The sequence below is a fragment of the Panthera pardus genome, unplaced genomic scaffold (assembly GCF_024362965.1).
Source record: "Panthera pardus isolate Hobbes unplaced genomic scaffold, ASM2436296v1 HiC_scaffold_5, whole genome shotgun sequence".
Taxonomy (NCBI): Eukaryota; Metazoa; Chordata; class Mammalia; order Carnivora; family Felidae; genus Panthera; species Panthera pardus.
Genome location: NW_026526980.1, coordinates 2,065,663 through 2,080,090, shown reverse-complemented (window position 1 = coordinate 2,080,090; position 14,428 = coordinate 2,065,663). Strand labels below are relative to the sequence as shown.

The 14,428-nt window shown below is 42.6% G+C and overlaps 1 protein-coding gene across 41 annotated transcripts in view; it reads right to left on the bottom strand.

The window, feature by feature from the left end:
- Window positions 1-14,428, bottom strand: part of RBFOX1 (RNA binding fox-1 homolog 1) — a 2,061,409-nt gene that overhangs the window by 73,135 nt on the left and 1,973,846 nt on the right. For 30 of the 41 annotated variants that reach the window (XM_019468817.2, XM_019468816.2, XM_019468818.2 and 27 more), the window contains one exon: window positions 12,115-12,195. The exons of the other annotated variants lie outside the window; for them this stretch is intronic. In XM_019468817.2, the coding sequence (XP_019324362.1) occupies window positions 12,115-12,195 (81 nt within the window). The remainder of the gene's footprint in view (window positions 1-12,114; window positions 12,196-14,428) is intronic. 41 annotated transcript variants of the gene reach the window in all.

Here is a 14,428-nt window from a genome sequence, read left to right as displayed (position 1 = left end):
ATTTTTCACCCAACCAGTTTTCAACATTAAAAAGAGCACAGGTGGAGCCAAGATGGTGGAACAGAATGGAAGTTTTTTGGTTTTTTTTTTTTGCTTCTTGCATCCATGAAATACAGCAAGATCAACACTAAACCATCCTGCACGCCTAGAACACTGATTTGAGGATTAACACAACAATCTGCACAACCTGAACCACAGAACTCAGCAGGTACATGGCACGGAGAGGTGAGCTGGGGGAGAGAGAAGCCGGCAGAGGGCAGGGAGCTATTTTGTTTGCACAGAGAGGCCAGAGACAGGGAAGAATTTGGGAAAAGCACCTCCCCGCCGCGCAAAAAAAAAAAAAAAAAAAAAGCAGCTGGAGAGACAGGAAAAGTGGAAACAGCCGCAGGGACTGAACTAAAAACGGAGGGAGGAGAAAGGAGAGGGTTTAAATTCCGTTAAGACTCTGTAAACGGGGAGCGCAGAGTCTGAAACTCCTCGCCTCCATACCTGGCGGTGCTCTGGTGGGAAGGGTGAAACCTGGGGCCGGATGCGTGTTGTGATTTTGCATGATCCCTCCAACGCTGCCGCTACACGAGATCGCGTGAACCTTCCTTGGGGCGGGCTGGCGCCCAGCCGCAGTCTCAGCAGAGTCCCGCCAACGTTCCCGGGTGAGCCCGGCACCCGGCCATTGCTCGGAGAGACCCTCCCGCAGAGGATCTGAGCGGGTCCGAGAGGCGGTCCCTCAGAAGTGAGGCGTCGGGAAACACAGCCGCGACGGAAATAAAACTCAGGAGGGAGGTGCCGCCCAGCAACCTGACGGCTTGCTCACGGACAGTGTAAAAGCGGGAGCGGAGGAAGCCCGAGACAAAGGACGGGAGCGTGATTGCTGGTCAGGAGAGCACCTACACTGCTACACTGGGTAGTTGTGCGACGCCATGCTCACTATTCCTGCGCATGCGCATACACACCTACAAGCGGCACAATACTCCACCCCGGTAAGTTGGGCAGCGCCATCTAGTGGAGAACGGAGCCGTTGCACTAAGCCCCGCCCAACCAGGCCAACCTCGTTCTTCAGGAACACAGGTCTCTCTGCCTGCTTTAGTGTACTGACTATAAAGTGCTTCATAGTTTGACTTCTAGGGGAAACCGAAGTAATTTCAATCGTATTTCAGTCTGTTTGCTGGTCCATCTATTCGATTTCCTTTTTTTTTCATTTCGTTTTCTTGAATACAGAGAGAGAAAAAATTTATTTTTATTTTCAATTCTTATTAAAAATATTTTTCTTTGTTTTCTACTATATTTTTTTACTTTGTTGTAAATTTTTCAAATTCTATTTTACTTCCATCATTTCACTTTATTCTATTTCATTGTATTCATTTTTTCAAATTTTCCAACGTTTTCCTCCCCCCCTTTAATCTATCAAGCTCCTTTCAATAACCAGACCAAAACACACCTAGAATCTATCATCATTTATTTGATTTGTGTGTGTGTTGTTTTTAATTTTTTAATTTTAACTTTTTTTTTTACCTTATCAATTCCTTTTCTTCCTTCAGAATGATGAAATGAGGGAATTCACACCAAAAGAAAGAGCAAAAAGAAATGACAGCCAGGGACTTAATCAACACGGATACAAGCAAGATGTCTAAACCAGAATTTAGAATCACGATAATAAGAATACTAGCTAGTGTCGAAAAGAGATTAGAATCTTTCTCTGCAGAGATAAAAGAAGTAAAAACTAGTCAGGATGAAATAAAAAATTCTATAACTGAGCTGCAATCTCAAATGGATGCCACAGTGGCAAGGATGGATGAGGCAGAACAGCCTCTCCTTATGGAGAATAATGAAGCAGAAAAAAAGAGAGAAACTAAGGCAAAAGAGCATGATTTAAGAATTAGAGAAATCAGTGACTAATTAAAAAGGAACAACATCAGAATCACAGGGGGTCCCAGAAGATGAAGACACAAAAATGGGTACAAGGCTTATGTGAGAAAATCATACTGGAAAACTTTCCTAACCTGGGGAAAGACACAGACATCACAGTCCAGGAAGCACAGAGGACTCCTGTAAGATTCAACAAAAAACAACCATCAGTAAGGCATAGCATTGTCAAATTCACAACATACTCAGGCAAGGAAAGAATCATGAAAGCAGCAAGGGAAAAAAAGTCCTTAACCTACAAGGGAAGACATATCAGGTTTGCAGCAGACCTATCCACAGAAGCTTGGCAGGTCAGAAAGGAGTGGCAGGATATATTCAATGAACTGAATTGAAAAATATGAAGCCAATAATTCTTTATACAGCAAGGCTGTCATTCAAAATAGAAGGAGAGAGGGGCACCTGTGTGGCTCAGTCGATAAACATCCAAATTCAGCTCAGGTCATGATCTCGTGGTTCATGAGTTCTGGCCCTGCATCGGGCTCTGTGCTGACAGCTCAGAGCCTGGAGCCTGCTTCAGATTCTGTGTCTCCCTCTCTCTCTGCTCCTCTCCCACTCACACTCTGTCTCGCTCTCAAAAATAAACAAACATTTTTTAAAAATTAAAAAAAAAACAAAATAGAAGGAGAGATTAAAAGTTTCCCAGACAAACAAAAATTAAAGGAGTTCGTGACCACTAAACCAGTCCTGCAAGAAATTTTAGGGGCACTCTCTGAGAGGGGAGACAAGATTACAGAAATACATACATACATACATAAACATATAAATACGTAAATACCAAAAGCAACAGAATAGCAAGAACCAGGGAACACCAACAGAAACTCCAACTCTACAAGAAACATAATGAAAATAAACTCCTATCTTTCAGTACTCACTCTAAAAGTCAATGGACTAAATCCTCCAGTCAAAAGACATATGGTAACAGAATGGATAAGAAAACAAGATCCATCTATATGCTGTTTACAAGAGACCCACTTGAGACCTAAAGACACCTTCAGATTGACAGTAAGGGGATGGAGAACCACCTACCATGCTAATGGTTGACAAAAAAAAGCTGGCATAGCCATACTTATATCAGACAATTGAGACTTTAAAATAAAGACTATAACAAGAGATGAAGAAGGGCCTTATATCATAATTAAGGGGTCTATCCACCAAGAAGACCTAACAATTGTAACCATTTATGCTCCAAATGTGAAAACACCCAAATATATAAATCAATTAATCACAAATATAAAGAAACTCATTGATAATAATACCATAACAGTAGGGGACTTCAACACCCCACAGATCATCTAATCAGGAAATGATGGCTTTGAATGACACCATGGACCAGAGGGACTTAACAGATATATTCAGAATATTTTATCCTAAAGCAGCAGAATATACATTCTTCTCCAGTGCACATGGAACATTCTCCAGAATAGATCACATACTAGGACACAAATCAGCCCTCCACAGGTACAAAAAGATCAAGATCATACCGTGCATATTTTCAGACCACAACACTATGAAACTCAAAATCAACCCCAAGAAAAAATTTGGAAAGGTAACAAATACTTGGAGACCGAAGAGCATTCTACTAAAGAATGAATGGGCTAACAAGAAGTTACAGAGGAAATTAAAAAGTACATGGAAGTCAATGAAAATGATAACACCACAGCCCAAAACCTCTGGGATGCAGCAAAGGTGGTCATAAGGGAGGGAAGTAAATAGCAATCTAGGCCTTCCTTAAGAAGGGAGAAAGGTCTCAGATACACAACCTAACCCTACACCTTAAAGAAGTGGAAAAAGAACAGCAAATAAAACCCAAAACCAGCAGAAGACAGGGAATAATAAAGATTAGAGCAGAAATCAATGCAACTGAAGCCAAAAAAACCACAGTAGAACAGATCAATGAAACGAGAAGCTGGTTCTTTTAAAGTATCAAAATGGATAAACCACTAGCCAGTTGGATAAAGGGGGAAAAAAGGAAAGGACCCAAAGAAGTAAAATCAAGAATGAAAAAGGAGAGATCACAACCAACACACCAGAAATAAAAACAATAAGAGAATATTATGAGCAATTATACACCAATGGGATGGGCAATCAGGAAGAAATGGACAAATTCCTAGAAACATATACGCTACAAAAACTGAAACAGGAAGAAACAGAAAATTTGAACAGACCCATAACCAGTAAAGAAATCGAATTAGTAATCAAAAATCTCCCCAAAAACAAGAGTCCAGGGTCAGATGGCTTTCCAGGAGAATTCTACCAAACATTTAAGGAAGAGTTAACACCTATTCTCTTGAAGCTGTCCCAAAAAATAGAAATGGAAGGAAAACTTCCAAACTCTTTCTATGAAGCCAGCATTACCTTGATTCCAAAACCAGACCCCACTAAAATGGAGAGCTATAGACTAATTTCCCTGATAAACATGGATGCAAAAATGAACAAGATATTGGCCAACCAGATCCAACAATACATTAAAAATATTATTCACCACGACCAAGTGGGGTTTATACCTGGGATGCAGGGCTGGTTCAATATCTGCAAAACAATGTGATTCATCACATCAATAAAAGAAAGGAGAAGAACCACATGATCCTCTCAATAGATGCAGAGAAAGCATTTGACAAAATATAGCACCCTTTCTTGATAAAAACTCTTAAGAATGTAGAGACAGAAGAATCATACCTTGAGATAATAAAAGCTATATACGAGAGACCCAATGCTAATGTCATCGTCAATGGGGAAAAACCGAGAGCTTTCCCCCTAAGGTCAAGAACAAGACAGGGATGTCCACTCTTGCCACTGTTATTCAATATATTATTGGAAGTCTTAGCCTCTTCAATCAGACAACACAAAGAAATAAAAGGCATCCAAATCGACCAGGAGGAGGTCAAACTTTCACTCTTTGCAGATGACATAATACTCTATATGGAAAACCCAACAGATTCCATCAAAAAACTCTTGGAACTGATCCATGAATTCAGCAATGTGGCAGGATATAAAATCAATGCACAGAAATCGATTGCATTCCTATACACCAACAATGAAGCAACAGAAAAAGAAATTAAGGAATTGATCCCATTTACAATTGCACAAAAAACCATGAAATACCTAGGAATAAATCTAACCAAAGAGGTGAAAAATCTATACACTGAAAACTATAGAAAGCTTATGAAAGAAATTGAAGGAGACACACACACAAAAAGGAAAAATATTTCATGCTCCTGGATAGGAAGAACAAATATTGTTAAAATGTCAATACTACCCAAAGCAATCTACATATTCAATGCAATCCCTATCAAAATAACACCAGCATTCTTCACAGAACTACAACAAACAATCCTAAAATTTGTATGGAACTAGAAAAGACCCTGAATAGCCAAAGCAATCCTGAAAAAGAAAACCAAAGCAGGAGGCATCACAATCCCAGACTTCAAGCTGTATTACAAAGCTGTAATCAGCAAGACAATACGGTACTGGCAGAAGAACAGACACTCAGATCAATGGAACAGAATAGAGAACCCAGAAATGGACCCACAAACATATGGCCAACCAATCTTTGAAAAAGCAGGAAAGAATACCCAATCAAATAAAGACAGTCTCTTCAGCAAGTGGTGCTGGGGAAACTGGACAGCAACATGCAGAAGAATGAACCTGGACCACTTTCTTACACCATACACAAAAATAAACTCAAACTGGATGAAAGACCTAAATGTAAGACAAAACGGCATCAAAATCCTCGAGGAGAAAGCAGGCAAAATTCTCTTTGATCTTGGCCGCAGCAACTTCTTAACATGTCTCCTGAGACAAGGGAAACAAAAGCAAAAATGAACTACTGGGACCTCATCAAAATAAAAAGCTTCTGCACAGAGAAGGAAACAATCAGCAAAACTAAAAGGCAACCGACAGAATGAGAGAAGATATTTTCAAATGATGTATCAGATAAAGGGTTAGTATCCGATATCTATAATGAACTTATCAAACTCAACACCCAAAAAACAAATAATCCAGTGAAGAAATGGGCAAAAGACATGAATAGACACTTCTCCAAAGAAGACATCCAGATGGCCAACTGACACATGAAAAAAATGCTCAACGTCACTCATCATCAGGGAAATACAAATCAAAACCACAATAAGATACCACCTTACACCTGTCAGAATGGCTCACATTAACAACGCAGGCAACAACAGATGTTGGCGAGGATGTGGAGAAAGAGGATCTCTTTTGCGTTGTTGGTGGGAATGCAAGCTGGTACAGCCACTCTGGGAAACAGTATGGAGGTTCCTCAAAAAGCCAAAAATAGAACTACCCTACAACCCAGCAATGACACTACTAGGTATTTATCCAAGGGATTCAGGTGTGCTGTTTTGAAAGGACACACGCACCCCAATGTTTATAGCAGCACTATCAACAATAGCCAAAGTATGGAAAGAGCCCAAATGTCCATCGATGATGAATGGATAAAGAAGATGTGGTATATGGGGCACCTGGGTGGCTCAGTCGGTTGAGTGCCTGACTTTGGCTGAGGTCATGATCTCGTGGTGAGTTCAAGCCCCACATCAGGCTCTGTGCTGACAGCTCAGAGCCCGGAGCCTCCTTCAGATTCTGTGTCTCCTCCTTTTTCTGCCCCTACCCCTCCTCTCTCTCTCAAAAATAAATAAATATTAAAAAAAATTTTTAAAAAGAAGACGTGGTATATATATATATATATATATATATATATATATATATATATACACACAATGGAGTATTACTTGGCAATCAAAAAGAATGAAATCTTGCCATTTGCAACTACGTGGATGGAAATAGAGGGTATTATGCTAAGTGAAATTAGAGAAAGACAAATACCATATGACTTCACTCCTATGAGGACTTTAAGAGACAAAACAGATGAACATAAGGGAAGTGAAGCAAAAATAAAAAAAAATAGGGAGGGGGACAAAACATAAGAGACTCTTAAATATGGAGAACAAACAGAGGGTTACTGGAGGGGTGGTGGGAGGGGGGATGGGCTACATGGGTAAGGGGCATTAAGGAATCTATTCCTGAAATCATTGTTGCACTGTATGCTAACTAACTTGGATGTAAATTAAAGAATAAATTAATTAATTAAAAAAAAAAAAAAGAATGTTGGGATGGAACCACCAATCCCAGGTTTGGGAAGCTGGATGTGGGATCAGAATCACTTGTATGTCAGGGCACATGTGAGGATATTTGCGGCAGGCAGAAGTGGTATGTGGAATGACTGTGGCCAGAGGACAGCTCAATGAGCATTCACACATGGGACAGCATGAAAACAGCCAGACAGCTGAATGGGAGGTAGTCACAAAATATGATTAATATGTGTAATGTGCCCATAATATGTATGTGTACAGTCCCCTCTGTAGAAAAGCAAACAACTAACACCTCCATTCCATGTGTGTTTGTCCTTCTTTGCATCCTATTAATGGAGAAAACGTGGAGATAAGGGGGTTGCTTTCTCGTTGTATGTTTTGGGATAAAATGGGGATATTATTACCACATCATTCCACACACATGTGAGTGTGTGTGTTTATTAGCATGCTTCTCCAATTACAGTGAGCACACATCACATTTGTCATTTAAAATCTATTCATGAAATTGTAAAGAAAAGAAAAAAAACAAAGTGGGTAACATTGACCTACTACTTCTTATAGAAATAAGGGCCCGTGACAGCTGGCTTTGCTAATCCAAATGAGAAAGTGACTTTGCCATTTATGAAACCTTGGATCTACCTCTTGATATTTCAAATAATAAAAAGGGGAGGTAATGTTCTAATTTGGAAGAGAGGTGACAGTTTCTCTCCTTTCCTATTTTTGCCCAGAGTCATTTCGGATAATATGCAGGTGCTGTATGCAAACAGCCCTGACCATAAAGCTGGTGACTCTCCCTGAGGCAGGAGCCTCCAGACCACTGGCCCCAGGGCTGCGTGGGCAGTGAGCAAGCCCACCAGCCCTGCCCCCGCTTTCAACAAACCTCGCCGTTGAGGGGTTGGTTGTGGGCTATGCAAAGCAACCACAAGGCAATTAAATTAATTAAAATTAGTTCAGAACTAACAAATCAGCTCATTGAATTCCTTTAATTTACTTGATGAAAAGTTAATGTTTTAAGACAAAAATATTAATATTAAATGTGTTCCACTTGGTACAAGGTGATCTTCCCTAATTCTCAGGAGTTTTTGCCTTGACTTCATTTGTCTGCCAGAAAGTAGGCTCACTTTACAGTCTGGATGCTAGTGGTTCATCAGAACATGTGAGAGAATGTGTGATGTTTCATGATACAACTTGAATTGGGTTTTCACACCAGGATAAAGGTCAGGATGAGGAGGAAAAACTGGGATCAGTTAGGAAGAATGGGGAGAATCTGTAGGATTAGGTTCTAATGACACAGAGCCATGAGTGGAAATCTCTCTCTAAATGCTTTCACGGCCTGGGTCATATTAGGATGATTCACTTAAGTAGGTGGAAAACCCATTATGCAAAAGTGCATCTTAAAAAACAGATAACCTCAAGTAGGAATTATTTTCATTACAGAGGAATTCAGCAGGGTTCCTTTAAAAACCATCTCCCCTACTGCATTTAAGGGTGTTATTTACAGATGATTAGCTATTTGGCTAGGCAGAGGGGCAATTTAAGTCTAAAACATGCAAGGCCAGTTAAAGATCCATGGGGGGAGAAACACCACAAACTCAGGAATAATCATGGAAATCAGTGAACACACAGGATCCAATTTACCAAACTGTAATTTATACACACCTTTCTTCAAGAGTACAATTCTTAGATAGCCATGAGAAATATATGCATTTTCAGGTTAAAAAGCAGGTGTCTCCTATAAGACTTCTGAGAAGTAAGGGACCTTCAGCTTTTGGGAAGAAGGCTGGATGGATTCTTAGACAAAAAGAGGCCACACCATTCGGACCCCAAAGACAAGAGATGTGGCTCTCGGCCATGTGTATGTCAGAGCCAGAGAGGATATGAACTTCATGTGGCCATGTGCATGCCCCTGGTGTGTGTGTGTGTGTGTGTGTGTGTGTGTGTGTGTATGACATAGATAGAGAGACAGAGGGCAAGCAAAAATGGCCCTTTACATGCTAGCAGGATTTTGTTTATAGAACATAGGGTGTGAATTTGCTCTAGAGCCTTCACCTTAATCTGGAAGAGAAAATCCAGATGTTATACAGAAGCCAGACAACTTGCACACAGTCGAGTCCTCAAAGGTGTTGCTCACTTGGACAACTAAAGCAGAGGACCTGAGCAATGTGTCTCAGGGAGGAATGGATTATCTTGGCATTCAGGACTGTGGCCTCAAGATGGAAATAATCTACAGTCCCTCTGGTGACCCACGTGGGGAAGCAGAAGGCTCATGTAGTTGTCTGTCCTTACAAAACACTAACCGAGCTTGTCTGTCTGGGTACTGTTGCTTAAGGGATAGGCAAGTAAAGATTCTTATTGTAAGAAATTAGTTTTTGCTTTGTTATGGGGTAGGAGGAGCAGCTATTTATTAGTGGTTGTTTCCTTAGCACTACTCTGTACAAGGACATTTCTTTAATATTTCTGAAAAATTCCTAACCAACCTAAGTGCCCAACCCTGAAGGGGGGGCAGATTAAAATATAATATCATGAAATGATAGAATATTATGAGGCCATTAACATATTTTCAGAAAGTGCACATGACATGATAATAAATGAAAATAATAGGATGAAATTGTGTAGGTACTATGATTGATTATGCAATTTAAAAGTGAAGGGTATTGGACACACATTATATAGTTTCTATCATTATTATAAATTTTTACTTCTAAAGTCAGGAAAAAAAATGTATAAACCGTGAAGTGATATTACCATTTTGTATTTTCAATAATTAAACGGACCCTTTATATCTGAGATCAACACACCTTTTCTGTAAAGTGCTAGAAAGACAATATGTCAGGCTTCATGGACCATCTCTGTCTCTGTCACACGTTGTCTTATGCTTTTGTTTTGTTTCTATAATCCGTTGAAAAATCTAAGACTCATTCATAGTTCACAAGCTTTACAAAAACAGGCTGTGGGCTGTGGGTTGGATTTGGCCCCTAGGCTGCAGTTTGCCGACCCCTGCTTCAGATGACATTGTTTCCTCTGTATAATTCCCCCACTTTAAATATGAAGAATTTGTGACATCTTTCCATGTTTGACATTTATGACACACAATTTCCCTAAAGCTGCCTTAGAAGAACTACCAATTCAAACCAGCCAACTTGGAATTCATTTGTTTTGTTCACTTCTGAACAGGGAACTGAAACGGAAATGTGTATTTCATATGATCACTGAAAGCCATGCTTTCCAATATGGTAGCCATTAGCCCCATGTGGCTAATTAGACTAACATTAATTAAAATTTAATTAAATAAAAAATTCAATGCCTGTGTTCCACGAGTCCACGTACTGGACAGTGCAGATAAGGAACATTTCATCTTAGTTCTATAGGACAACGATGTTACAGAAAACAAAACAAACCAACACTCTGGAATCCAACCATGGTAAGTTTTGAATCACCAACGTTCCTTCTGAAAATAATGTTTATAGAGGAGGTGGGGGATAGGGACAATGGAATGATGATGATATTTAGGGTCAAAGGGAGTCATAAAAGCAGTCAAGCGCTGAATAATTTCCCAGGCTCCAAAAACCGATCTACCACATTGTGTCTGTGTGATCCTGGGTTATCACTCCGTCGTGGTGCCCTCCACTCCTCCACTGTAAAACAAACGTTATAATACCTACCTGGTGCAGACTTCAAGGATGAAACGAGGTTCACATGTGAAAATGTGTACTAGTGTCCTAATTCTATGACATAACATGCACACACATTTACACCGCCCAAAGGGGGCAACTTCCATACATTTAGAAATAACCACTTCTTGCCAGTATGTTTAGATTCTTGTATCTCAGGGACACAGAAAGATACCCTGAATTTAATGAGTGCCCACACTGCTATTGAAGATACGAGGCTGGTTGGGAGGAACACAGGCTTCCCCTACAACCTGGTGCCTTCAGAAACTCTCAGGTTTGTCACAGGCATGTTTCTGGCTCCGGGTGACTGCTTCTAACCTGTGCCCCACAGCAAAGAGTTCGGTTTTTGTGAGCCTTCGGGAATTGAGATGCTTGGGAGGACTCCTCCCTGTCTCATCTTCACATGATCATCGTGTGCCTCTTGCCTCTGCTTTCCACCATCCCTCTTCTCTAACTGGCTTCTAGCAGCCCACCTTCCCCTGTCCCCACACTCACTTTTGAGCACTGATCCCAAAGAGGACCTGTTTGGCAGTTAAGGGGATTTCATCACCCATGAAATACATGAGAAAGTCTCAGCTGTGGCCAGGGGTCTTTTTGAGGAGAAGCAAACCAGCTCGGGTAACCATGATGGAATCCATGAGAACTGTAATTCTTCAACCTGTTCTAGGAACTGGGGTGGGGGTGGGGCATTCTCCACCCTGGAGCATCCATCCCAGGCAGAGAAATCCTTGGTTCTTCCACACCAACATTGTGACCTACCTTCCATATTTACTTTTGGGCCTTCTCCCCACTTGATGCCCACATTCATATCTATTAAAGTAGCTTTTATTGCTATTTCCCCCACCCAGTTACATGGGGGAGAACCACATTCTTCTCTCTCCTCCCCCTGCTCAATAGAATCACACAGCAAAGGGCAGAACAGCCTTGCAAACAAGTCGCTGTTTTCCAGTGAGAAAATGGTGCTGGGGAGTGACATCCAAGCACCTGTTGCTAGGGGAGGGTGTCGCTTGGATGGCCTGCATATTTTACATACATCCATTATTTTCATGTTAATTTGCAAAGCTGGGATAGAAGGCAGGCAGTGAGCTTTAGACCCCCCCTCCCCCCACCATCATGCGCCTTCCCCCCCAAATGAATGCCCCATGTCCCATCCATTGGACCTGATCCTGACAGGTCTTAACAAAGGATGACTGGGGCATCCGGGAAGTGAGCATTCAGATGTAATGAGTGACGGAATTAGATGCTAAGGCGACAGGGAACACAGAGACATGCTTATGGGAACCAACTTCACCTTGTGGAGAGCCAAAGGGAGCGTGGAGCAGAGAGGGAGGGGAGGGGAACTTACATGGCAGGGAGGGTGATTGGACTCAGATTTATGTCACAAAACAGGAAGAGAGCCACAACAGTGGGCTTACTTGCGGAAGTATATACAAGTGAACTGGGGGCACTGTACATGGAAGATCCCTCCTGGTTTGCCTGGCACAACAGCACCGTACCTATGAGAGAGAGACAGATGGCATCTGGTTGGGGAACAGGCACACTGCACCTGAGAGTTCACGGCAACGCAAACAAGAAAGGCAGAGACACGAACACATAGCCACATCCCCGTGCCCATCGTGGGAACACCCACGGGAGCCCCATCTCAGCCGAAGGGACTCGGAAGCCCACCCTCCCCAGCCCTCCAAGAAAACGTCACTCCTTGTCATCAGGGCTTTGCGTAGCGGGGTCTGGCAAGCCCCAGGACCCGCCTTCAGATCAGTGATGGTGGCAGTGTGGCATACTTCAGAGGGAGCCTAAGAATTATCAGAGGGAAGTAGATGATAAGCCTGGCTCAGACACCACTTAGCTGTGTGATCTTGGTAAGTCACTGTACCTCTCCGTGCCTTGGGATTCCCATCTGGAAAATGGGGTGAATATACCTACCTCCAGAAAGGGTCGTGAATCGTATGGCTAGAGATGCGCCCAACACAGGGGTTGCCACCTAATCATCACTTAGCAAAGGGTCAGCACGTGCAGGGCTTTGTTTGGAGAAAACTTTTCCTCCCCCACACTTTACACCTTCTGAATTCGTTCTTCAGGGGAAGAACAGAAGTACAGCAGGGAGGCAATGAATGCAACTTTCACCTTCCAAGTGACCCATCTGGGGGCCCACGCTGGGCTTGAGGTGAGACAGTCTTTGGCTTCTGCGGTTTCCCACTTGTTCCCAAAAGCTCTCAGGCTTCCAGTGGGAGAGCTGTCTCACCAAGCCTGCAATTCAGAGCTGACTGTCCTCTGCCTGATTTAAAGCAAAGGGCACCGGGCTTCTCCTGGCACAATGGAATTTTACAGCGGGGAAGCACGGTGGAATCTGGAGATATCTCCTCAATCTATGATGTGTTTTGAACATCCACCCACTCTGAGGATGAGCAGGGTCAGGAATCCTCAGGGTATCAAATCCGTTCTCCTGCTGCTGCAAAGCTCACATTCAGAGACTTTGAAAAGGATGAGAGACACGTCTGAGGAACTGTCAGCCCATTACTGACGACGGAAATGGGCTCCTGTGTTTTCTGTTCACTTGCCTGGCTGGGCAAGGGCAGTGCCTCCATTTGGTTTTGGATCCGCTACCTATCGCCACAGCCGGAAGGCTTCCCCCATGAGAAGAAGCCTGCCTTACTGTGAGCTCACCTACATATGCTTGGAGACTTGCCCCCCCTTGCTCACGAAGGGGTTCTAGAATCCTAAAGTATCTTTCCCAAGGCCAAAGGAAGTGTAGTTAAAACTTGCAGCGTGAGTGGGGGTTTGCCAAGCAGAGAGGGATTGCCATGTGAACCATTAAGAGGCCGCCATCTTTCGTGAAGTGAAAAACGAAACACAGGTCCATGACCTCCGCTCCACCATCCTTCAGGTATGGAGCCAGGATGCATGGATCCCATGAGGAGGGCTGAGAAGGCTTCTGCAGATGCCACTTCTACCCTCTGTTCCCTGTGTTTCCCTGGGTTTTGTACATGATTTCCAGGTAAAGCAAAGCTCTATTACAATCCCTCCCTCCTTCACTGGCTCAGCCACATCCATCCATTCTTTGACAAGGAGAAGCAGCCCATGGACCATCTGAAGAAATGTCCCCTGATCCTTCTGACGCTTACCCTGGTATCCTACACTTACAGCCGGAGAAGAGCCCCCCACAAAAGTCTGGGTATGAGTGAATGACCTCTTGGCAGTGAATGTATTCAGAGTCTGGTTGGGCCTGAGTCATGATCAGACTTTGCTGAAGTGATGGTTCTTTCTAGTTTATTAGAAAAAAGAAAAAAACTTAACCAACATATAAGCGGGGACTTCATTCACATGGTCTGATTTCTCCTCAGCAAGTCCTTCTGGTTTGGGCAAGAAACTGGCATAGTATGGCAATTAACAGCAGACAAACTGAACACCAGATCTTTGGGGCATGGGGTCCAAAATCAACCAACAGGATGGGCTACCCACCCGGAGGACATGCCCTGACCCCCGCTCTTCTTTATCAATGAGTACCGAGTCTGACTTTGCAGACGCATCCATCTCTGTGTTCTTGCTCATTGCTAGAACCTTAGATACACCGTAACATCTCTATAGGATACACCGATGGCTGCCACATCAGCACCTTCTAGGGGGGGACCCGTGAGAAATTCCATGGGTCTCTCCTATCCACTTCTGGTTAAAAACCACTTTTCAAAATGAGATCTGAAGTTTCTTGGCGGGCTGTGGTTTCAAAAGAAA